This window comes from Passer domesticus, chromosome 3 (assembly GCF_036417665.1).
Source record: "Passer domesticus isolate bPasDom1 chromosome 3, bPasDom1.hap1, whole genome shotgun sequence".
Lineage (NCBI taxonomy): Eukaryota > Metazoa > Chordata > Aves > Passeriformes > Passeridae > Passer > Passer domesticus.
In genome coordinates this window covers 49,811,878-49,838,358 of record NC_087476.1, presented here as the reverse complement: position 1 = coordinate 49,838,358, position 26,481 = coordinate 49,811,878, and the positions used below count along the sequence as shown (strand labels likewise).

The window sequence follows — 26,481 nt, the reverse complement described above, 5'->3', positions numbered from 1 at the left end:
ATGGCTAATCAGGGAAATTAGGTCCTTTTGAAGCAGCTGTGAGCTGTTAGGTCACACTTAGCTGTTAGTGAAGCACTTTGTGCTTCACGAAGCACTGCTGGAATCAGTAGAGGCAGGTAAGCTTGGCTCCCAAAAACTTCTCAGGTGTGGTAAGATCAGTGATCTTGACAAAAAAACCACAAGCAATTGGTTCAAGGTGATACCAGCATTAGATAGGATGTCTGTTACCTCTCAGCACCTTCCCTACCTTCTTGGGGGAACTCATTAATGGAGTTAAAGTGGCAGAAGGGTCACAGTAGGAAGATTTGTTTTGTGAACACAGAGAATGCAGCTTTGAAGAGGAAAGACAACAGCTTCTGCAGACTGGTGAGTTGAAGCACTGATCAGTACATAGAAACCTGGCAAAAGCAGTGGCAATGGAGAAATGATAATTACATGGAGAGTAACAAGGCAGTGTTGTGGCTGAGGTGGATCATCTTTTGTGCAAAGGGAGCTTGATCACAGAGGATAGAAATTGTTTAAGGAGACCATGAAGAGTTGTACAGGGGAGGTGTTCTGGGCTTATGCAAGGTCTCCACAGAGGGAGAGATTACCAGCTTTCAACCTGTGATTTACAAGTCCCTGGGAATTCATGGACTAATGGGCACTGGAACAGGGAAGTGGTCACAGCACCAGCCTGACAGAAACATTTGGACAACACTCTCAGGCACAGGGTGTGACTCTTGGGGTGTCTTGTGCAGGGCCAGGAGTTGGATTTGATGATCCTGATGGGTCATTTCCAGCTCATCTTGTTCTGTGATTCTAATTCATGCAGCACCTGTAAAAACGCAAGTTTCACTGTCAGCGAACTTAGCATTTGTGAATGGTCTTAAGAAAGCAGAGTAGAGGATTAGCAAAAAAAGGATAGAAAGAGTGACATGTGTTGCAATTTAGTTCCACCTATAAATGACTGGGGCACATCTGTTAGATCTTGCAACTCTCCCTGGACCCTCTAACAAAAGTTGCTCTAATAATACAGACCTAGTGTTTGCCTTCAATCAAAAATGTTGCTACTAAAGCTTTTAAAGACCTTTTTTAATTTTCCAATATGTATCATCAGTACCTAAATGGGGCTGGACTAAACAATGCTTTCATCATCCTCCACGTCATTCCAGGCACTGATCTTTCCTCCATCTCCTTCTCAATAGCCTGCCAGGAGGTAGAGGATCTTATCCAAAGACTGTTGCATCTACTGCTGACTCTGATGGAAATACAATAGCAATATCTTTAAAATACTGCTGACTTGTGTGGCAGGATAGCATTTGTTAAAATACTCTTCTGCCTTATTTAATTAACTTGTATCACTTAGTGTCATCATAGTTTTAATTTTGCCATCTGCTGCCTTTAGATTTATGGGCAACAGTATGGTGTCCCTTCTGAAAGAATTCCTTGGAATAGTTTGTGCAGTGATGTCTTGTGAGGAACAAGGACACAGGGCACTGAAATCTTGTTAGTCCTCGCATAAGCTGAAGTGTCTTCTGAGAGCTTCTTAAAAGCAATAAAATGTCCATAAAGCAGATTGGTAGGAGGAGCACACGCTGGATGAAATGCACAGGGGAGAAGAGATTGCACAACAAAAACCTCAGTGAAGTGCTAAGAATTAAGTGGAAGTAGCTACCTTCCTTTTAAGCTTCTCACCTTTATAACTCCCTTCAGGCAGAGGAGTAGTTTTGCCCACTTTGTCCATCACCATTTACATTCAGAGCTGTTTGCTGGTGGCCTGTGCCATAGCATCCCTTTCAAATGCACTTCTGCTCTCATTTCCTCCTCTGCACACACATCTGTCACACACAAACACCCTGTGGTTGAATTCTGGTGAATCCTCCAAGATAAAAATAACAGGAGCTACCCTGGGGAAGGAATGAAATAAAATATCTCCAAGGACTGGAGCCTAAAGTTCCAAACAACAATGAGAATTTAAAAAGTGATGCTAAGGGAAGTAAAGACACTTTAGAAAATGAGAAACTGAGCCTTCATTTCTGACTGTGGTTTTCAAAGCAATAATGGTTTCCTTCCCTCACTCTTCTCAGCACATTAGCACGTATTTCCCTCAAAATAGCAAATTATGATGACTAGAGTTCAGAGAGAGAGCCAAAGGATTTACTAACATATATTCTATGCATACCAGTGGTGGTTATGTCATAGAGAAAAAATGCCTGGGACTTTTTTTCCCCAGTTTTTGTAGCAATAACCAACAGAGGTCAGGGCATTTCCTAAAGATTTAGTGACTGTTTGGAGTTAATATCCTTCACCTTACTTATGGACCACCATTTGCTCCCATCCAGTCATTGATCTGCTGGAAACACTCTGCACAACAGTCACCATTTCCTATGGAATAGCAGCACAAATCAGTGAAAATGGTGTTTGGGCAGCTACCCTGCACGTAAGATGCAGGTCATGTGCAAGAATAAAGTCAGGAAACAAAAGCCTCCTGGACACAGGACTGGCCTGATTTTTGTGGGACACAACCCTATCCTTCTGCTGGACATTCAGGGAAGCTGGTTCAGCTTTTCTGACCCCTTTTTACATAGCAGTCTCCTCACTCAGTGTTTTAAATAACAGAATTCAGTTTTATTGTAATTTAAATAACAGAATGTTATAAGAGGTTAAACACAAAAACTCTTGTAAAAAAGCTCTGTTTTCAGGCCAAGATGTGTCTTTACTCCTGCAGAGGCTTTGATGCTGTAAATGTGTCTTTCCATCTTATGTAAACTGCCTGGCACCTTTCAAAGTGATGCTGTCCACACTCATTAATTCAGTTTTCCAAAGCTCCTGGGGGCAGAGCTGAAGGGGAGCAGAGAGGGCTGTCAGGTCAGAGGTCCCATAGCAAGGAAAACTTATCTGAGCAAACACCCAAGCAAGGCAGGTGGGGAGAAGGTGAAGGCATGACTGCAGAAGGGAACATCCAAGCAGAATGAGGAGGAAGCTGCACAGAGAATGTGATTACCCAGAGGGGCAAGGGATGGGGAAAAAACAGCCAGGCTCATAAGAAACAGAACAGAAAGAAATATAATGAAAGGGTTAGTCTCAAAAAACTCCCATAAAATACATGCCCAAATGATAGAACTTCTGGTACATGCCTGAATATTTCGAGCAGTTATTTCTTAGAGTTTTGAATAAATATTTATAAAATCCAATAGAATGATTTTGCTATTATTATCTTATTATTTAAAAGGCTTTTGTTTAGTTCTTCTGGACAAAATCCAAATAAGATTAGTCATGTGTATTTAAATCCTTTGTTTTGGAAATTATCTTACACATGTGAAAGAAACACATCTCTGGTGAGCAGTATTGCTGGAGATGGTGAGGAAGAGAAGCCCTGTGTTGGTATTTCTGCTGGCACTACTCCCACAGGCCCCAGCCAAGAGACTGAGATTATACAGACACAGGGTGTCAGAAAGAGTCTGCTTTGGAGAGGGGCTTGAATTCTTCCTTCATTCCCTGCTTTTAAGCCTGGGAAGCAGAGCAGGTGCCATAAGAGCCACACTTCCTGCATCAGGACTCATGGCCTGGCACTGGCATCTGGAGAGGCACACACCCCAGGCTGGAGGCCAAGGGATGTGTAACACCTCCAGGGGGTTCTGTGACTCAGTGTGGGGCACCCACCCCACCCTTCTCCCACAGGGCCAGGAACCACTGAGATCCCATGGCTGTGGCTTGGGGACACAGGAGAAAACTGCATGTTATGAGTTAGAATATGGCAGACGATAGTATTCTGAAAACTTGAAGTGGTGTGCTCTAGCATGGCAGTGTATTCTGGGACTGTTCTGGCTGGATTCTCTATCTGTGTGTCCAGCCAGCACAAATGTCCACTCAGACTCTCCTTGGGTTTAACTGATAATTTCCTGGAATTTCACATCAGTTATATCAGGAGGAAAAAACTTTTGACAAGCATTAAATCAAAGATAATGAAACCCTCTTAACTGGAAATTCTTTTATTTGTTTAGCTGTGATGATGATAGGGCAGTCCAGTGGAAAATCAGGAGGCGTGCAGGAAGCAGGCTGCTCTGCTGGGCCAGGCTGGGGCCATCACTGGGCTGCAGCAAGCCCTGAGGAAGCAGGGAAGTGAGTGGCCAAACCAGGGAATGGGGACAAGCTGAGCCGTGGGGCAGGACACTGAGCTTTGGTGCAGGGGAGAGCAGAGGGAGAAGCTGGGTGGGAGAGGAACTGAGTGCTGGTGCTTGTGTGGATTACCGGAGTACATGTCCCTCCTCTCCTGTTGCTTCCTTAACCTGTTAGTGCTATAGATTTTGTTTTTGCCGTGGCACAAAAGGAAACATGGGGTTCACCAGCTCATATGGTTTCTAATTTAGGTTGTACATTAATACATGGAACAAATAAGTGGATACTTAGCCAGGAGGTGAATGTATAGTTCATTAGCTACTTTGAACTATATTTTTATGGGTGTTCTTACTTACACAATATATATTACAGTAAATAACTCTGCTTTCCCAATGACTATGCAAAAGCCTTGTGCAGATGATCTTGTGGGTTGCAAATTCAGTCTGGCTACTGCACACTAAGTTACTCACTGGAGGCAGACCCCAGCTTAAAGCAGCAGCACTACTTTGCATAGATTCAATTAATTTGCTTGCGCTTGTAGTTCTGCTGTGATCAGGTATCAGCTGCAGTGGGTAGCCCTAAGTGGTTTCAAAATAGAAACAGAAAAAATAACAATAACCAGTTGAAACTGAATCCATTTCCATTGATGGTCTTGGCAATGTTAGGTTTGTGGTTGTAGCTGATGATCTTAAAGGTCTTAAAGACCTAAATGATTCTGTGGTTTTGAATTGGTTGTGTCATTGTAGGTGTCCTGTCAAAGATGAGCTTTGGCAGCTCATGAGTAGAGACACACAAAGGCCAAGTTCCAAGTCTTTCTTACCTCACATTCAGGACACCTATCACACCTGAGATACAATTCTTCCACCAATGTGCAAGCAGCATTTTGTGTTTTGGCTGGAGCAATGTTGTTTATGTTTCCTGAGCCCTTCTTATGTGTCAGGGAACTTTTGGCTCACATTGTCAGGACTTGAAGAAGTAACTGTGAAGCTGAGATAGGAAGCATTTTTCTTCAGCCTATTCTCACTTTGGCCCAAGCTCCTGGATTTGGAGGACTTGCAGAGCTAGAGAAAAAGAAAAAAGCTTCTCTGGGGATAACCAGTCCCTCCTTCCTCAAACTTATGGAGAGCCATTGCTTGGAGGCAGTGTTCAGCGAGAGGATTTTAGTGGGATGAGCAAGCACTCAAAGCAGTTTCCTGTACTGAACATAGAAGGAAAATAAAGGTTAACTTGTTGGAATTAATCACAGTTATAAAGGCTGAGATAATTAACTCTGTGTTTAATTAGGAGATCATGTCTGTGAAAAGGGAGGTTTCATGTGTTAATAGTTTCCTGCAGTGCATAAATGCTGAGACCAAATTAAATAGCATGGCAAAAGTAAATTCTGAAGTGAAGGGGTAAAAACACACAGTATGTAATGCACATGGGCTTGTGGTAGCAGGAATTTATTTTGCCATGGAAAATGACTGAAAAGGCTTAGGATGGTGCTGGGCTGGAGTGGGACTTAATGATCTTTGATGGCCCTTTCCAACACAGCTTATTGTGTGATTCTGATGAGTCCAACTTGATCAGTAGCATGATTGGAAGTGTAACACAGGGGGTAATTCCTTTTCCATGCAGCCAAAAGGACTGAACCCAAGTTCAAAATATGTTCCATGCAGACTGAAAAATTGCTACCAATAACTGACCAGAAGAAAAATAAGATAGTCAGAGAATGCAGTATGTATTTACATGTATGAACTAATGATCTTTCTGGTCTCCACTCCCTATGCTCATGTTGCAAACCTTGTGCTGTGCAACCTCTGCTTGAATGCACCACCCCAGCACAATTCCACTGATACTGAAGAACTCCACATCAGAACTGCTCCAGCTGTGAATGAGTTGTGCAGGTGTGGTGTCAAAAACAACCCAGGTTTTAGGGCCTGTCTGTCCTGTTAGGAATGTTTGATGGGTCTAACAACACCCAGTGAAGCTATAAGATGGATCCATGCTCCATGACAGAGGCTATGGAGAGTGTTTTCCAGAGGGAAAACATTGGGGGTAGTCAAAGCAGTAAAATTCCAGAGGTAATATTGAGTGTTGTCTCAGGTAGATCTCAAGGGCTTGATCTTGGTTTTGGGTTTGGGGTTTGTCTTATTTCATTCCTACTTTTTTTACTACTAGGAGAAAGATACTGTCCTGGACTGGGCTGTTATTTCACAGACCCCAGGTCAGCAGATTGATTCTGGAATTCATTGAGAAATGCTAGAAGCTTCAGGACATTTTAGAGGATGCTGAAGACAATAATGTTAATTTTTTTAAAAAAAACAATGATTTTTTTTTTTTTTTTTTTTTGCAGGGGATTAACTATGTCACCAAGTTGCTTTTAGATTTACCTTTTATGTTTCTTTGAGCCAGGACTGTAAGTGAAAATAATATTGTAGAGCTTTCAAAAAAAGGTAGTATTTTTTCTAGTTCTAGCAGTACTAAAGGCAATTGAAAAAGAAACTAACTGTTGCCATCACTGTTTTTTAACTGAAGTCATACAGTATCTGGCAAGACACTTATGTAACACTGTCTAAAATGTCTTTGTTCTCAGAAAAGGTCATAAGTAAGTGACTTTGAAGCCTAATTAGTGGAAGTACAGGACAATTTCTGAATTTCATTATAAATCTAGTTTAAATGCAGTGAAGTCAGCAGAGTTACTTGGAATTTACAGCACAGTAAATGTGTGCAGAATATGGCTCCATGATTTTTAATTTTTTTTTTCTACTGTGCAATTATACACTTGTCAGCAACTTGCACTGAACAATTTTAAAGAGACTCAGCATGCAAACCCATAAAATACTAGCTATAGGACAAAAAAGTGAAAACATTCACATTGTTTCATATATAAAAATGTTTTTCAGTGTTCCTACAGCAGTGTATAAAACTACGGAACGATTCATGTAAGGATTACAGTACAGGTAGGACATTTTAGAAGAGGATGTAGGAGTACATACCTGTTCTCTTTATAGTTGTGGTTATCTTCTTGATCCATTATATATTTTTGCAATCTGTAGAGAAAGACATAAATCTTTTGGAGGAGGAGCAGCTCTCCACAGGAGCCTGGTTTATGTTCCTTTTCAGCTAGTTTAGATTCCTGGGTTGGCTGGCTTGGAGTATTTTGGTAATCAGATGACAAAGCACTTTCACCACCTCAAATCACTCAGAAGGAAAGGCAGGGCCCTTTGCTTCAGGATATAAATGTGCCATTGATCATGCTGGGCAACCAAAGGCAGCAGGAGGAGATGACTTTCAGCATAAGGGATCTGTTCCTTTTCTGGAGCAGCTGAAAATGAAATTTGATTTGAGGTATAAACCAAATCCTGCACTTCGGTATAACTGCTTATGAAGAACACAGTAAAAGGTGCAAATTGAACAAAGAATAAAAATCATAGAAGCATAGAAATCACATTTGGCTTCACAAGTCTTATATGCAGGTCTGCACCAAAACTTTCACAGGAGTCTCAGAATTTAGATCCTAAGCCTGTTTTTTTTTTTCAGTACTAAGAGGAAGGAAGTAAAATATAGAAGAGGGGAAAGCAACCAGAAAGTGCAGTAGACACTATTAGTGCAATAGACATGTAGTCCATATAAAACAACATCTCTTTCTTGGGATTCCTCTGTGGCTTTCTCTAGATTGGACCTATAGAGTCTTATCACTGCTGAGCAAACTGCAGCTCCTGCCTGTCTGTACTTCCTGTACTGTACACTGATTTATGTACAAAAAATGCTCCAAACCTGGCCCTGGAAATAAAAAATAAAATGACAGGAAGGTTTTGTTCAGTGCTCTTGTTTTGAGAGATGCTTTAGGCTGTGCAAAATTCAAAGGGGTGGTTTTTCCTGTTTATTTTCTAATGATGAACTTTACAGTGCACAAATATGGGAGGTGCAAATATATGAGGTAATTTTTCCTGCAGAAGCATCATGGAACAGGCAGATAAAACAGTACAGGAGTATTTAGGAGTGTTATTTAAAGGTAAAGAGTTGAACAACATAAGTGACTGTTAAATTCATTGCCAAACACAACAGCTTTTGTGAGTGCTCCAGAAATATAATCATAGAAGTATTTTTGTAAAATCTCTCTTGTTTTGCTATCTCACTACAAATAAATAATTAAAAAAAAAAAAAGTTCTCTTCCTCCTGGGAGAATTTAGTGTGGCAATCACTTTTTGAAACAGACCAGTCTGGGAGACAAGGTGCAGCTGTGCACTCTAAGGAGCAAAGAACACTGTTCCCAGGCGTTTCCTGGCCCAGGAGCAGTATGACTCCCATTAAATAGCCCACTGCTCCAACTGCAAAGCTTGTCTCTCTTTTGGCTGGACACCTTTCTACACCACAGTGGCTCTGCCAGGCAGCAGGAGCAGTGCTGGGGTGCCTCTCCAGTAGGAGAATGTTTGATGCACTGGCATCGAGGTTTTCCACAGCAAGATGTCCATTTTGCTTTCAACTTGTCAATTTTGCTTTCAAGTTCAGCAAAGAAGCAAGTGAGGAGGCAGCCTGGCTCAGAACTGGCTTTACTCATGACGTGGCTCTCTGCCTGCTGGCTCAGCCTGCTGCCAGGCCACCCATGCTCCAGTGGGCATCCAGGCAGCCCAGGGGGCAACGCTTCCCCTGGAAGATAGGCCTGAAAGGCAGCTGTGGGGAAGCTTTGGGGCCAGGGACTTTGCAGGAGCCAGACTCCCCAGGACCCTGTGGAGCTCAGGGAACAGGTTATCTGTTAGGACACCCAAGGATCCCCCTCTCTCACCTGAGAACAAGGCCATTGTCCTGATTTATTTTCTTCAGAAAAAAACCTCCAGCATAAAAAAGTGTTATCCCACTGATGCTAGGCATCAATAAGGGCACTAATAATGCAAATCAAGGAATGGGGGGTTGAACATTTATCCCTCTCTTTTCTAAGATTAGTCTAGTCCTCCTACGCATGCCACACTTTCTATCAGTTACTTGATAAGCCATCATTATGAATTACCCAGTGATTTGTTGATTTGGCGTGTATGCAGCGATTCCTCTGGTAAAGCAAGCCAAGAGAATTCATTTCTGACAGGAAGTTTCTGAATAACTAGAGATGGAGTGCCACTAGACATGTATTCAGATTATTTCCTTGTGAAATGGGCAGATATATTTTAAAAAGTCTTTTTTTTAGTAGGCTTAATACTGTATTTTCAATGCTGACATGGAAATCAGTTTGGATTTCATTAAAGGTCTGAGAGATTTGTTGATAGTGATTCTTTGTTTTAATCACAAGAACATCACTCTACATAAGTATATTAAATTGCTGGAAACAAAACAAAGCATAAGAGCATCAGACCAGACACTTGGGTCTTGTCTGCATGCTCTGGTGGCAGGGCTGGGTACAGTGTGAGGAACATGACCAGAGCAGCTGGTTTCCGTCAAACAGCATCATGATGGCATAAAGGAAGGTGCACGGGGCCCTGCTGGCTCTATCATTCATGCTCTGCAGCTCGGCTGATGTAATTTTCTCTGATGGTTCTCTCTCCTCTCTGCAGTGTCCTGGGGAGCTGCACGGCATTGCCCATTCATGCTGCACTTGATGGATAGCAAAGTGAACAGGAGTGCACCATCCAAAAAGGCAGCAGTGCTGCTTTCCCATTAATATTCCCATGTATCCTTTTGGGGACCTCTAGGGGTAAAAATCACCAAGTCTGGAACTTGTTACCTACCAGGCCTGGAAATTGTTACTTTACAGATGTGGCAATGTTGATGTAAGGCCTTGTGATAATACAGGCTTTGTAAAATAATGCCATCTGTCCACTGGAAATGAGGCTAAGATTAAACACATCTCTCTTTATAGACCAGTGACTATGTGTCAAGGGCAGCATCTTTTGTTCACTGACCTGTAACGTGATTTCTAAATGCATTTGTCTCATTTTATGTTCATGGGTGTCCTTTGAGGGTTCTTCTAGCATACTAGGACCCATGTAAATACACTTAGTGAAGCAAGCACCTTGATTAGATTTTGGCTTGTGTAAATATTTTATCCTAAATTACTTCTTCCACAAGAAAATAACCACATTTTCTTGCCTGTCCAATATAAAACCTTGTCTCACACGCTGTTGCTCTGGTGCCAAATTACTTCAGTTTTAACTCTCACAGAAACAATTGTGTGCAGAATTGGTTTTGTGCATGTTTTAAAACTGCATCATGCAGAAAACTCACTGTTCAGTGAGTTCTAGAATTTATTTAGCAAAAAAAAGAAAGTGTGAAAAAATGTAAATATTAAACAATTAAACAATTATGTGTCATTCGAGAGCCAAAGCTATACCTTATCATGAGTCACCAGAAAAATTTTGTCTAACAAAAAGCCCATATGTAATGGTATACTGTAATAATGACATAAAGGAAAGACAGAAACTTTTATTCTTTCTTAACATAAATTAAAATAACTTCTGAAAGTCAAATCCTTTATTGTTTCTGCTGAAGTTTAGTCTTCTTTAAGAACAGCAAAAAATCTTCACTAAATTCCTCCCTCTCCTTCCCTGAGTTCTCGAAACTCTGAAGGAAGCAGGTTTTAGATAAGCTGTTAGATCATTTTTCTGTAGCCAAATAATTATCTTTTGTTTAGAATCTGTAAACAAATGAAATTGGGTTCTTTTTAAATCTATGTTGTCAGCATGAAATTAAATACAGCTGCTGTAAGTAACATTTATAATGGATGGTACTGCAAAAAGAGCAATTTTGAGTGTCACCTTGACTGGCTGGATATATATTCCCTACTTTTCAATATTAATCAAATGAGAAAATGCAGGGCATAAATGCTCAACAGATCTTTTAGACAGCAACTTTCAGTCTAATTGCATAAAGAATTATATGCAAAAGATCATTACACAACACATCAGTCAGAAGAGCATCATCCTCATGGCATTGCTAAGGGCAGGGAGATTACAACAACCATCTTGTGCCTTGTCTAAGCTTTTTATTTTTATTTGGCTCTGGCTTGAAAGATATAAAAATTCTAGTTTATAAACCCAGTGTATTACATGCTTTTGTGAGTAACCCAGGTTAGTTTTAAATCACATAGGTTCTGTGGCTTGTTCTGAGCATCCTCAGATTACACCTACAAACCACTGTAAGGAATAAAGCTGGGGACCCCTGTGTACATGTCAGCTCCAGAGCAGGTCTGTGGCAGGCAGAGCCTGGAGCTGGCCCCAGTCCCCTCGTGGTGCCAGTCTGTGCACACAGCGGCCAGGCACACACAAAGCCTTTGGGGTGTGACCCAGGCTGGGAATTCCTTTTTAGAATGTTGCATGGTGGCAATTGTCTTTAGCTGGGAAAGGGTTTGCTGTCTCAGCAGAGGACACGGAGCCAGATAGACAGAAAAGCATACTCAGGTGAAGTTGGTAAGTGATATAAACCTGGTGAAAGGGTGAGTGCAAAGTCTTAGAGCCATACCTGTACAAAGAGCTTGTGTTGTCTCCTGGGAATGCAGTCAGACACAGACCACGGACACCATTCTCAAGAGACATTAAAAAAAAAAGGGGGAACTTCTGGTTCAGATGACACTATACTTTCCAGCCTATCGACTATGTCTTCTTGCTGCAGGCTATAAAGCTGCATTTAAATACAAATTAGTCAGAGCAATTAGATTTTTCCATACAATCTGAAAACAAGCATCTCAATTTACTTTCTTATGTGGAAAACTGCACGTTTCCCAAATAAACCCCAGCTGGGTTTCTGGAACTCTTCTGTCAGGAAGGTTTTCATTGGTGTGCACTGAAAATCTGGATCCTGTCATGCTCGGTGCCCATACTCTGTTTTATAGCAGGGTTTTTCTTCAGGCAGAGCTGGGAACACTGACACTCACCCAGCGTGTTTCCTCTGTGCTGAATTCCTCTACGTTGAATGACTAACAAGAGACCAAGGAACACTGAAGATATCTTTTCATTGCTAATGCTCAGATTTTCCATTCATTGCCAAGACCCAGCATCCATTTCCAGCAGTAAATGTCATGCACACAATAGCTCTGCTGTCGGTGTGAAAACCTAGCTTAACTAAAGGAGGAGGCATAAAAGATCAGAGCATATCCTCTGTGTGCAAAACTGTACAGTCCAAAGTATGTTTCAAACTCCCAATTTGAAATAGATGGATTAGACACGGCTGTGTCCTAAGGCTTCATTATCTGCCTTCATCAAATGTAACCTTTTTATTTTTTTTAATTTGCCTCATCTTTACATGTTGAGGCACTAAAATGGATTATGATCCTTATTTGGCCAAAAGAAGGGACAATTTGCAGGAAGGTTTGGAGACTATAGACCTGACTGCGTGGTCTTCACCTGAATGAACAGTGTTTGTGGGAATGTTAGGATTCTTGTTCTTAGTTTGGAGAAGACAGTATTCCAGAGGTTGTGTTTAAGCAAGGAGGAGATACCAGGGATGGCAGTAAAAGATGGTATAGGACGAAGAAAAGTAGAGCCAGCAAAGTCTCAGTGAAAACCAAATGCTGGGGAACATGTCTGAGGTCAGTCACTGAACCAGAAGCAAGACCCAAATCAAAATCTGAATCTGCCTTGTAGATTGATCTTCAATGCATAGCCTGTAAATTGATTCCAAAGTGGTGTAATTCCTCAGTACAGAAGTGTTCCATGTGTATGAGACTATTTCCCCAGCTTTATATAGTCAGAGACAGATAAAATCTGATTTGAAAATAATATAGCGTGCAGTGAATAAATTATATGCTCCGGCATTTGGTGGTGTTTGTGAGATATAATTCTATTTCTAGTGCAGTGTAGGCTTAAATAGCCAAATGGTGTTTATAGGAGATGGGCTGCTGCATTCCTTTTCAGTTTGCTAATATGCACTCGTCTGCTGAAGCAAACCAGCCCTGCACCATATAAACACATGGGACTCTCTTCATCTGTGGGATGATGTGAATAAACCATCATGTCTTCACTGGAGATCTATGCATCATATCTTAAATTGTGAAAAAAATCAAACAACTTAAACTGACTATGATATTTGGATGCACTTTCAGTCTGTATGCTTTAATTTACTGAGTTGAAACTTGAACTAAAAATAATCTGTAGCTGGAAAATCTTTATGATGGACACTAGAATTCCAGCAAGATGGTTGAGAAGTGCAGTTTGTTTTTGTAAAGGCTTTAGGATCTTTGTTTTAAGTGTGTTTAAACCGTAAATGCATTAAGTGTTTGTTTTACTGCTGTTCAGCACTTTCAGGGTTGTATTAGGAAATGGGGACATGTCATTTTGACTTGATTACCATGGAAAACTTTATTTTGTACAGTCCTCCAGGCAGAGCACTGAAACATGAGTTCTGTGCAGAAGAAGTGGGGCTACCATGCTGTGTAGTGCCACCACCAAGCAGTAAAGAGGTAGGGAAAATATAATCTTTTATGACTGAGCTGATGACATTCAGTCACTGGAAAAAAAATAAGCAAATAAGCTAAGACAATGGAGCAAATGTTTATGATTCTTCTCTTCAACATAATTTTCACTGCTACAAAGTGATTCTAAACACAAAGCACTTTGGGAGATTGTGATAAATATTTACTCTCAGTTTTAGAGTGGTTCTCTTTCTCTACAGGGACCTGCACAATCCCCCAAAACCGATGTCAAACCAATGTCTGAACTTGTGTAGCTGCAGTTATTGCAGTTTTAGAAGGCATCGTGCTTTATTCAGAATCCTGCTTTCAGTCTCCAAAAATTCAAATTCTGTCTGGATAAGGAAGGTGCTGAGCCAAAGCCCTTGATCCTTTCTTCTCAGATCTTGCTAGGGTAGTAGCTCAGTGTGAAGCTTCACCCAGTTCTGCTCAAGCAGCTCCCCCTTACCCTTTTACTGAGAATCATTTTAGCGAGATTGTTGGTGTGATCAGCTAATTAAGCCAGACAGAAGCAGGCAGAAAGCCAAGGCATGATTTTTCACTTGCAGCATCTAGGTCTTGAGAAGGAAATTGTTAACATGTGGTTGCTATCTTGCCACTTGGAAATGAATAGTTGTGCTTGAACTGTTTCACTATGGAGGGGGACTCTGCAAATGGAATTGCAAGCCTTCCTCACAGGAGCAAGGACAGATCACAAACAAGGTAACCAAAGTAACTGCTTGATTCTTTATATGAATGCCCAGAAGGGAATATATGTATTCGGTTTTTTCCATGGCTTTCTCTATTATCTTTCTCTCATTTAACAATGATCCATATACAAGTAAGAGTAAGGACAATGCAAATTAAAGGAATGAATTAACTGTCATTAAGCAATGTCCTTTTGCTTTCAGACTAGCTGGGATTGTTCTTCATCTTTCTCAGAAATCCCTGTGTACAGACAGTGAGCAGGGCTGGCTGCTTGGGTTGAATTTCTCTTTGTTTACAGTGACAAAAAAGACCTCAGCTTGTAAGCAAAGCACTGAGCAAGGATATGTCCTGAAGGACAGGAACAGCTGGGCCTTCTGGAAGCTCTGCTGGGTTGTGTGGTCTCCAGGCCAATTTTGCTTACAGTATGTGAATTATCTGCATATCCAATTTTATAAATTATTCCAAAGAGGAATTAGTATAATGTTACTCCAAACTTCCCTCCTACCCTCTCCAAGATGAAGCAAATTTGAAGGTTTTCAGAGTTTTCTTGTCACCCTTCTTCTGTTTCTCCTTTTCTCCTTTCTTTCTTTCTACTGATTTCCCAGACTTTGTTAAAGTAAGCAAGAAAAGACTTATCAAGCTACTTACGATTCTGCCTAAAACTTTTACATCAAAGAAAGTTGGAATAGTTTCTGAACTATAAAACTTCTGAACTGAAGAGTTATTGAAGAGAACATGAAAACTCCAAAACCTGATACTGTCACATTCCTACTACTTCATGGTACATATATATTTCTGTGTAGCATCCAGAGCATTACATTTGACTGTTGCTATTTACTGAGAACTGACAGCACACTTCATGCTGTTCAAGAGGCAAATGAAAATTCAGACCTCCTACCAGGAGCCTGTTCCTTATTTATGAAAAACTAAATATGCCTTAATTTTAGTCTGAGAGTTCAGAATTGTCTTCTAAATTTCCATCATTCCTCTTCTGCAGATGTGGAAAAATCACCTTTTTTACTATATCTCTCATGACTCTTCATTACTGTCTGCTAAGGTTCCAAAATCTGTTATGAGCTTGCTGCTAATTTCAAACTCCCTTTTTTTTAACTTTTGGGAAGAAAACCAAAACCAAACACCAAGTTTCCCCCCTCAAAACCCAAAGAAACAACCCCAAAAAAACAACCCAAACAAATACCAGTCCATCTGTATAGCTGCTGAACAAATTACCAGCAGTAAGAAAGAGCTCCTTTCAGGGACCCAAGCCAATACTTCTGCTTAGGTCAGCCAAGAGGAATTGTCTTTTCTTGGGTACATCCTATACTCGTCTCTTCTTTCCAAGGGAAAACAGTTTTCACTAGGCAAGCTGACACTCTGCCAGCCAGAAAAACCTGTGCTGTTTGAAAAACGAAAGCTGTCTTTAATAAAAATCTTCTGTCTAATATAACGATTCTTTCTCTATTAGCCATCTGGGTAGTATTATAGGGTTCAGACAACAGTATTTAATTGTATTAAGAAAACAGTAATTTTCTAAAAAGTGCATTATTTTTAAATTTTATCTGTCCTTTGATACTTTTTCTAACAGCCATGTACAGCATAGAGGTGTCTGAACTGCTTGGATCCTCCCTGTTTATTTTTAAAGGAATTGAAACTGGTTAATAATAGTGACAGCACTGTTACAATAAAATCAATTTTAATCAAAACGTCAGTTCACTGAGCTATGAATAAACAGATCTATGGGTAGTAAACACATTTAGCACAGTCTAACATTAAAACATTAAAACTGGAGAGCCCTGGACTCCCTCCCTAACTCCATCGTGGGCTGCTGTGTACCGTTTTCATCATCTTTGAACTGGCCACAGCAGGACTGACTCCCACGAGTTTGGATGTGATGTCTGAAACTGTAAGGCAGAATAAGAGCGAAAGATTTTGAGGAGAGGCTCTATACCATGAAGGCCTGAAGGAACAGATATTTTACACCATCTCTTTGAAAGCCTCAACACACACCCACACATGGATTTTCATGAATAACTCTGATGATGCACTTGCCAGCTATTCTGCAGATACAAGCAAGCCAGTAAATGAGTTGCCTACTCACTTGCAGTGCTTGAGCAGGGCTGAAGCTGTTGGCAGCGCCTGCATCAAAGCTGAAATATGATGAAAGGATTTGTGTCATGTGTCCTGAACAGGGGCAGCCTGCATCACGCTCATTTGCTGTCCAGCAAATGCCGTTTGCTGACACTGTGACATGCTTGCAGGGCCAGGTCTCCCTCTTTGCTGTGCCGAGCAGTAAATCCAGCCAAGTCTGCCACTCTTCTGTTTAATCTGTAACAGTGTGACCAACTGTCAAATCTCAGGAGATTCTATGGAGCTAGCATTGTATTTAAAAATAGAGCTGATAAGAGTGTGGGTGAGGGAAGAGCACATTCAGAAATCTGGCTTTTTGTTCTTCATGAGAACTCTTGCTCTCGCTCTCTCTCTGACAGATTTTGCAAAGAGCTCACCATATGGGGGATGAAGGCTTGGGAAAACCTCACCCTGAATACCTTCAATACTGTCCTCTGCTGGGGTGATAAACTGTATGATTTAAGTTGCACAACTAAGAGGATTATATGTTCTGTGGCCCTAATATGCTTATTCATCCTTCATACAATCATTGGAGTCATTACCAAGGTCCAGTCACTCAAAGTGACAGGACAAAGGGTGATGGCTTTAAACAGACAGAGGGCATGTTTAGATTAGATATTAGGAAGTGGTAGATGCCCCATCCCTGGCAGTGTTTGAGGCCAGGTTGGACAAGGCTTTGAGCAACTCAGCCTAGTACAAGGTGGCAGGAGGGTTGGATCTAGGTGATATTTAAGGTCCCTTCCAATCCAAACCATTCTGTGATTCTATGGTTCTATGAAATTCTTTTTTAAGTCTTTACAAGTAGGTATGCAAACTGCGTATGTATCAAGCAGAGCTTCCCCACAGACCAGCGAGGAAATATAGGCTGGATATTAGGAAAAAGTTTTTCACAGAAAGAGTGATAAAGTTCTGGAATGATCTGCCCGCAGAGGTTGCAGAGTCACCATGCCTGAATGTGTTTAAAAAGAGACTGGATGTGGCACTCGGTGCCATGGTTTAGCTGAGGTGTTAGGGAATGGGTTGGACTTGATGATCTTGAAAGTCTCTTCCAACCTAGTCATTCTGTGAATGCAGTGCCACAAGGACCTTGAGCCCTTGTCCTCTTCAACATGGATCTAGTAACTCTTCTGTCTGCCCCTTTTTCTCTGGTAAATCCAACCACAGAACTTGTAAATCCATATTGTGCTGCTCTGTATGGAATCACCACCCGGCAGGGAGGACTTGCAGTATGTAGCCTGAGGCTTGTGTTGTGGAAATGTTTGATGTGGCTAAGTTTCAGGGGCTGTAAAACCCTCTATTGCAGTCACTACTTGGGAGAGCAAAAAGAATTTCTGTGAGAAATCCTTGCAGCTGGAGATATGGTTGATCAGGACTCTACAAAAACTGTCAATTTCAGTGACTGTTCATTTGTATTTTAAATAAATGAGTCTCTAGCAAAGAGTCTTTTACCATATGGTCCAGTCTGAGTACCTATATATACTTCATGTAAAATTATATTTGAAAGTCATATGAAAAATTATGATAAAAAAACGCAGGGAAAATAAGGGACTCATTCGATAAGGAAACACAATTCACAGCCTCTCAAAATAGATATCTGGATCTGCTTATCCAACTTGGCTCACTTGCCAGCTCCATGGAAGTTACTGTATTTACTAACTTATCTGCTCTTTTTAAAGAGGGAACTAATCTTGCACATTTTCTTTTCCTCTCTGCTCATACAAATTTGAACTCCCGACAGATTCTGTTTTGTTCACGATGGTGAGCTCCAAGAGGGTTTCAGTATATTTTTGTTCTTTGTATTTTTTACATTGGGAGCATATACCTGATGGAAACAAAATGTTGATAATTCATCTGTATTTCAGAACTTCTTTGTGATTCAGAACTGATGCAAATATTTTTCAAGGTGAAGTGTTATTCTGAACATTCAGTGTGCCTCATGATGGCATTTTTTCTCATTTTCAATGCTTTTGTGGAGGCAGTTTCAGCAATTAAAGCACGACACAGCAAATACTAAATATAGATTTGAGTGGAATGGTTGGTACTTTTTGCTTTACACAGCTCAGTTTCCTTATCTCTGTGCAAAGGAGACTGGTTTACTTAAATTGGAATGTATAAGCTCAAAGATATTTAGCACTGAGTACATATAGTTATGTAGTAGAGCCCTTAGAGTTCGTAACGTACTTCTAGGGCTTTAGATATTTCAGTTTACTCTAGAGGTCTGTTACAGTCAGCTTTTGTTCCTGCCTACCAGTAACATCTGAAAGCAGTACCATAAAAATGCAGCAAATTTGTTTTGGAAATACTGATTCAATTTATCATTTTTTAAATTAGCTCCTGATTTCACCTTAATATGATGCAACATGCATGGGGTTTTTTTGTATTTTTAATCCAAATTTTGAGAGTTTATCCTTGCTGCAAACATCTTGGTGAAAGACAAGGAGTATTTTCATGTATTTCAAGACACTTCATTATAGTTGTCTTCTTCTTATTTCTTTCTTAATTTTCCTGTTCTATCTGTTAACTGCAGTGGCTGTGCTAAGTAAAGATCTTGTCATGGTGAGTGCTGGGGCTGTGTTCCAGCAGGGCCAACACCATGAAAGGCTCAGTTAACATACTGTCAGTGGTGTCATTGAGCAAGGACTTCCATGAATGAACTGACTTCATGGAGTGTTTGCTGGGGTAGTGTGCAGATGGGAGTTGTTGTATGACTGCCTCTTGCACTTCCTTAATGAATTTTTGTTACTCTCCATTTTGGCTTCCTGACTGCTTACCATCTCTTGTTTCAGTATATATATATATAATTTTTTTTTTGTTATTTTCACATTGGAAGCTTATGCATAATGTTGTTGTGGAAGGATGCAGCCAGATCCAGATTTTTAGTTAAGCTAGTCATCTTTTCCTATTAATGCATTTTGTTTGGGTCTTTCAAGCTTCTTACCTTGTGAACAGATGGCAATTACTTTTCCTTCAGAAGCCCTGGAGACATTCTCATGTTTTGGGTTGACCTTCTGATGCTTAGCTCAGAAGACAGGAAAACCAAGAACTAAATGGTCAAAGTATAGATATTTATATCATACTGTCCTGCACTAACCAGAAAATTGCAACTGTGATTCTTCAGTTTCATTTTAATTGATTTAACCAGATATTCTTACTCACAATATTAGAATGGTACAGCAATGCACTACATGATGTGCAATTCTTAAACCACGGGATTCCTAAACGAGTGGGACTGTCCCCAAGAATTCAAGCAGCAATACTTAAACTTCTATGCTTTTCGTACTCATATATATTGAAAGTTACATGCTCACTTAGGAGCTTCATTTCTTGTTGTTTTCTGAGTGACCAAAGATCAGTTTACATGTTTACTCCTCCCAGATCAATTTGGTCACTCTAGTAATGTGTTAAAAGTAGAATGATCTTACAGCCAAGCCAGAGTCGCAATGTTACTTTTAATAAGCACTCTTGTCTGTGCTAATTTTAAGTCAAAAGCAAAACAATGTGAGGATACTGTGGTGGATTCATACACATGTCATATACTAATCTTGAGGCACCATAAAACAAATCTGATGGGCACTGTTGGTCAGTACAAACCATTACAGCACAATTTGTGCATTTCAGTAGTTTTCTACTTTCTTGGGTAAAAAGGGTTTATCTAAAAATATGTTTTCTATATTTTTATTAGTTTACTGTGGGAAAGATGCAAAGCACAAGACATAAGCAAATTATGCTTTACACAGGTAGGCATATCAAAACCAAAGTGTTTTCTAAGGCTGCCTGTCCTGCACACCAGGCAGTTCCCAGCAGTGCCATGGCTGATGGCTGCTGGTCCTTGAGCGTTGTGCAGGAAACAGGCTGGTTCTGAGACATCTGGTTGGGTGATGGGTGCCCAATTAAACTGGATTTTATTCCACCAGCATACAACATCTTGTCATTTTAGCTATGGAATTCTCATTGCTGAGAGAGAGAAAAAAAAAAGTATTATAATAGTGATACATTATTGTAGCATATAGTCCGTAATTAATTATTCTAGAATCAATGTCAGTGATTTTTGTAGAATAAAAGTCAATGGAGAAAAAATGGGGTAGGGAGCCTCATTAAGTTGTAGTATTTATAGTTACAGCATGAAATAAATTTTTCCATCTGACTTTTACGTATGGGCATATGACAGTACTGAGCTGACTAAACTAAGCACTGGCATAACTCCATTGACTTTACTGAAATTTCATCCCTTTGCAGCAATATTGGGTTTGGCTCAAACACAAGAGACCAGATAATTTTCTGACTGGTAATGCTCATAGCTTGTATTTCTGACTTGGAATAAACAAACAACATATTTCAGGCTATAAGCAGATAATGACGGCCACTTGGAAGAAATGTCCACTTTCAAGTATTCATACAACATTGCATCGCTGGCTGGTTGTGCTGTAGAGTGTTCAGCCTTCCTGTAACAGTTACTTATCATTTAAAATTCTGATTTACTGCAAAGTTATATAATTCACCAGGGATGTTTGTTGCAAAAGGAAAGAGGACTTACTCCTTTGAACACTGAGGCAGAAAAAGGCCGGGAACCTGAACTACATGGTCTGATCCTTTGTTTCAGTGACTGCATACAAGGGGTTGCTTTTTGATTAACCTCTAAAGCAGGTAGGTTTAAACAAGTCAGGCTAAATGCTGTGCTTCTAATACAGAAGCTACTTCATATTTGAGGTGGAGTTTAACATACATAAAGAAGCTTAAGAAACCCTGCGAATTATTGTGTAGTGATATCATCCAGTTTTAGATGCATCATCCTGCACTCTTTTGTCTGTGTGTAACATGGAGTCAAACAAGTCTGCCTAGAAGAAAAATGCCAGCTATAAAAATTTGAGCATTGTCAGTGGGATCAAAACCCTGAACTGCAGCACTGCTGGGGCTTCCTGGGCTTTAGCACAAGAAAGTGCTTTCCTTTAGCAGAGGAAAATACAAAAAGTATTTGTGCTCCCTAAAATCAGATAGTGTGTCCACAGAAAGTGAGAGTAACTCAAGGGGGGAAAAAAGTCATGCTGTAAAGTAAAAGAAACAATTTCAATTTTTTTTTTTAATTTATTTTTTTTTTTTTGTGAAAGCATAATGTCTTGCAAGAAAGCTGGATATGTCAGTGAGGCTCCCTGGCTACTCTGGTGGAGGTACTTTAACTTTATAGGAACCAGACTGGAAGCCTGAAGAAAACCTGCCTCCAGCCTGCTGGTTTTTACATATTCTCTCCATCTGCTCCCAAAACATTTATATTTCCTCTTTTTTTTTCCTACTGCCTTTGGGAAGAAGGAAGGATGGAGGGAAGATGGAATGGCAGAACTCAAAAAATCTCCCCTTGAGAAAAATATACTTGGGAAAATCCTGTTTATCTTCACAAGTTACTGGTTAGACGCCACTGGATGCCACTCCTACATTTGTTCTTCCTGCACTATCTGAGTTGATAACACAAAGTTGATTTAATTCTCTGTGATTTATTTTAAATTAATATGATACACACACACCCCCACCAAAAAAAAAAAAATTCCAACAAAAAAAAAGTGAAGAATTCCTGACACCAAAGGGTCTTTTAGCAATGATGTATATAATTTCTCAGGTGAAAATCTGACTCTGAAAGCTGGAACATTAAGCTGCAATTCAAGATGTTGGTAATAAACCATAGCTATGTTTATAGGTATGGTAACAGTGAGCTGCTTGGTTTGACTCTCTCCCATGGTGTAAGCTGTTTGTGAAAGCACAGTGCAAAGCAGATTCAAACTGTGCTCATCTGTGAGACATGTGCACTCTTATTTGTTTGTAGAAAAGGCAAAAATAAGAACATTGCATACACAGTGTTACTTCATGATGCCTACTTTGCAGATATTAACAATTTATTGTTAATGCTGTGCAGTGCACTCTGTGTACTTTGAATAAAACATTTCAGTCTTTTATAGGCCAGCATGCCCCTACCAGCAGGTGTGCAGTTCCTTAGGTAGGCTAATCTGTTCTTAATTATAGTGACTCCCAATGCATAGTTATTTTTTTGGAAAACAGGAGAAATTGTTCTAAGGCTTCTTAAAGGCTGCTAAGACTTTGCTAGGACACAGTGTTCAACTGTAATAGTTGTGGGTGGAGGGAAAGAATTGCTGTACTTAGTGAAGCAACTCAATAACTGAAAATTTGTGATTTTAATTTCAAAGTAATTTACAATGTAGATATGCTTGCAGAAATATCGCTGTTGTTTTTTGATAGAATGCACACACGCCTAAAGTCTTAATTAGATAGGGGAAATGGTCTGCATTCTCTTAGAACAATGTTTAGGTATTTGCATTTGGGTTTTTTAATAATATTTTAATTTTATTAAATGTGAAAGCAAGTGTGTAGAAGAAACATTGAACTTATTTTTTGCTTTAATCAAAGGAAAATGCTGCTTTCACATATTATGCTTCAGCTTATTTCCACTTCAAGCATTACATTTTTACTGAGGGGGGAAAAAAGAGATGTGATTGCTGAACCTAGATCCACAGATTATTGGATAAAACATGCTCCAGCTGACCTTAGTGAGACAGCATCTGCCTAGCACCAGTGCTTAAACTGTTACTTTCTATTGTCATTTTCCTCTCTTCGTTCTGCCAAGAAGGTGGAGTTTGTGTCAGAAAAAAAGGAGGTGGGGAGAAGGCTTTTCAGACACTAAGAAATTGAGTCCATTCACTGTCTGGAGCATCACATTTCACAATAATTACCTGGGGATGCAGGCTGTTTCCACTTACAGTTTTATTTAGGTGTAAGGTTACACGAGTTTTCCCTCATACTGTGCTGCTGCTTTCCATGAGTATCAGGACCTCGATACCCCTCTTGACTGAGGCAGCACTGAAACACAGATTGTCACACTCCTAATTCGTATCAAGCCAAGAGATGTAAGAGGTGACAAGCTTAGCAGTTGAACTGGATGATCTTAGAGGTCTTCCCAACCTTAATGACTGCATGTTTCTACCCTCTTGCAAGTCACTTTAGTGTAGGTACGCTCCCTTGGGACAGAGGGACAAAGGCATGGCAAGAGGACCAGAGCCACTACATCCCACCCTCTGCATGGCTGGGCCTCACAGGCAGGACAACAGACACGATCAGTCATCATAATTTTCCAAGAGATTTTTGAAAATCTAAAATAAATACTGCTCTGGGTCTAGAACTGTATACAGAAGCAGACTGCAGCTGTAAAACATTGCTGGATAAAGAATAAAGCATTAACAAGCTAAAATTTATTTATAGAGTAAAATTACTGGCTTCAGTTTGGCCTGGTTTCCAGACAGATACACTGTAGTCAATTGAAGTGAAAAAGCTTTACAAATTACACTCAGTTTCTATAAAAATAACTTAAAATCCAATCATAACAATGAAAGTGTCTCAGGTTTTCTTTATCTGATTGCTTATACTTAAGCACAGTTGGCTTTTTCTTTCTGCTCTGAGCAGTAGCACTGTCAAAGCAGTGATGTCCCAGTGGAGACACCTTGGAAGACACAGCCCTATGGCTGGAGGGGATTCAGCCAGGCTATCTGGCTGTGTTCTGCCACCCTCATCTTGGCCATTTTATCTTTTTTTTTCATCTGTAGTATTGTTCATGGCTAGACAGGAGATACATAAGAAACTGTAAAGCTTCCATGAACGGCAATAGAAATTACATAAAACCACTGCAGTGACATTTATTAGAAGATAGAAGAACAGTTACCACACCTTTTCCAGGCATGCAGCTTTCTTGCAGTCATGATATGCCTCTGGATTCTTGCAGCTGCATTTCAGGACAGCACCACAAACTCCACAGCTTAGCAGTCATGAGGCAGATTTTCTTCTTGCCTGCAGCTAGATACCTTCCCAATCTTAAAATTCAGTTTCCTTACATCTCATCGTATCCTCCTGTAAATATGGTAAATACTCAAGCTAATCCAACAAAATAGTATGCTACAAATGTTTACACATGATCAAGTCCTTTAAAGAGGCCTTGAACTAAGCTGTTTATGTGTTTCTTTGTCTTCAAAGTTTTGCAATATACTCTAGCTTTTATTTTGTCTTCTGTTATTCATGTTTACCTACCATGCATCTCTCTTGCAAATATTCTTCAATATTAACGTTAGCTTCAGGGTTGAAGGCTGGACACTTTCACTGAGGTGGTGTCAATGAAAATTTAGTTTCTGCTTTGGTGTTCTGCTGTAAACCAGTGTTTGTGGCTTCTTGAAAATGCTTCTGACCTTTTACCATTCAAGTACTTCTAGCAACAGCCTGAAGGTTTTGACAGATCTCCTGCAGTTTTACTATTTGGGTTTTTTATTCAGTATTTGGTAACATTTAAAGCCTGTGTTTCTACAACTCTGCCTACGGAACACCCGCTGACACTCTAAAGTTAAAACAAGCTGATGAGGAATGCACGTCTTGTCAGGTCTTCGGTGAGTGTGCAAGGGCTTTATACAGATAAGAAAGAGGATGAAATAACAACATTCAGCATTTCTACATGCTCATGCCAGTACTTCTGAGGCCTGTTTTACTGAGTACGTTATGAATACCAAGCCAGGCATAAATAAAAGATGTCTTGTGCTGAAACAAAACATATAACTTTCCGAAGAGATAAAAGCTGTTCTGTGATTATCAGCTACTAATTAAAAATACATTGGGTCAGCATGAAATGTTTGAATAAAATGTTATTTATTGATTGTGAATGTCTCCACACAAACACAGAACGTATCCTGTTTCACCTCACCTCCCTAAACTATCATGTCTATCATAATCTACAATGCTGTCTGAAGCATCACTTTTCTTCTTTTGGTGGATGTTCAGTTTGTAATCTTGGTATGGCTATGCTGAAGTTAGAAGCTGACCAAGTGCTTTCCCCTTCCCTTTGTCTGATGAAATGGATTGCTGGTTGAGTCAGGGTCTTGTTCAGAAAGCAGTTTACATGGGGACCACTGGGCTGCAGTTGCAAGCAATAGCAATAGAAAAGCAGCTATTGCAGAATTATCTTTTGAAGTATTTGGAGCAGACTCAAAGCAGCGTGGAGAGGGGATGTGCCTCTTACTGGGTTTTAGTTACTGCTGACAAGCGCATTTTGTTCCCAGTCCTGTGGCTTAAACTTTTTTATGTTACTGTGGATCTTTTGGTGGAACTGATCGCTCAAACGGATGTCACGATTCTTCTTCATTTCCACATTGTCTTCTTACTAAAACAAACATAAGTAGAAGAAAACAGTGATTTTATTATGACCTCTACTTACTAAGGTCTGCGCATACTGGCCTTGGGCATTTCCAATGCCGCAACTCTCGAGTCAGGCATTTCACTTTCCTTTTCCGATTACCTTCACATCACGCTAAGTGCTGTCAGCTCAGTGTTTTCCCTGGGGACGAGCACACGCCGCTGCACACCGGCCCCTTCCCAGAGCCCAGGGTGAACGGGCGGCGAATACATGTCCAAACGCCAGCCCGAAGCCACCTCGGTGGGCCGGCCCGGGCCGGGTTGGGTTGGGTTGGATTGGATTGATGCCGGCCCGGGCCGGGTTGGGTTGGGTTGTGCCGGGCCAGCCCCGACAGACTCGCCCCCCGCCGCAGCTCGCCCCGTGGGCCGGGTTATGTAAGCGCTTCTTCCCCGAGCAGCAGCCGCCGCCGCATCTGCGGCGCTCCCGCCCCTGTCCCCGCCCCGCTGCCAGCGCCGGAGAGGCAGCAGGCGGCGGCGGCAGCGCAATAGAGCAAGTTTTGTCTCCGGCGAGGGGGTGGCCGGGTCCCACCGCGCTCGGCAGCGCCGGCAGCATGGCCGCGGCGCCCCTGGGGCGGGCAGCAGCCCCCGCCGCGGCGGCAGCGCCCCGCTGAGCTCCCCGGGCAGCGGCAGCGGGAGCGGCCGCCTCCGCCGCCCATCCGGGCCGCCAGCCCGCCCGCCGGAGAGCGGCGGTCCCCCGGCCCGGCCCGGCGCGGCACCATGTGGGGCGGGCTGCACCCCCAGCCCGGCTTGCGCGGCTACAAGGCGGGTAAGAGCGCTAAGGAGGAAAGGGGCTAGGGCGGGGGGGAGGCACAGGGGCCCGCGCCGCTTCCCGTCCCCTCCCCCGGCCCGGCTCCCGGCGGGACTGCCGGAGGAAGCGGCTCTGTCCGCCCCGCGCGGGGGGCGGCGCGGCCCCTGCCCCGCGGCCCCTGCCCCGCGGCCCCTGCCCCGCGGCCCGCGGCCGG

The 26,481-nt window shown here is 41.3% G+C and overlaps 1 protein-coding gene and 1 long non-coding RNA gene across 3 annotated transcripts in view; one reads left to right on the top strand and one right to left on the bottom strand.

The window, feature by feature from the left end:
* The window catches only part of CEP85L (centrosomal protein 85 like), a 135,119-nt gene that overhangs the window by 3,950 nt on the left and 104,688 nt on the right, over positions 1-26,481 (top strand). The window contains exon 1 of one of the 2 annotated variants that reach the window (XM_064413010.1): positions 25,962-26,285. The exons of the other annotated variant lie outside the window; for it this stretch is intronic. Within the exon in view, the coding sequence (XP_064269080.1) occupies positions 26,237-26,285 (49 nt within the window). The 5' untranslated portion in view covers positions 25,962-26,236. Of the gene's footprint in view, positions 1-25,961; positions 26,286-26,481 lie in introns of those variants that run through there. 2 annotated transcript variants of the gene reach the window in all.
* Positions 4,209-13,498, bottom strand: LOC135296569 (uncharacterized). The gene is made up of 3 exons (XR_010358643.1): positions 11,533-13,498; positions 7,080-7,408; positions 4,209-5,299 (listed from the first exon to the last, which is right to left on the bottom strand). It is a non-coding gene; the product is annotated as an uncharacterized LOC135296569 (long non-coding RNA).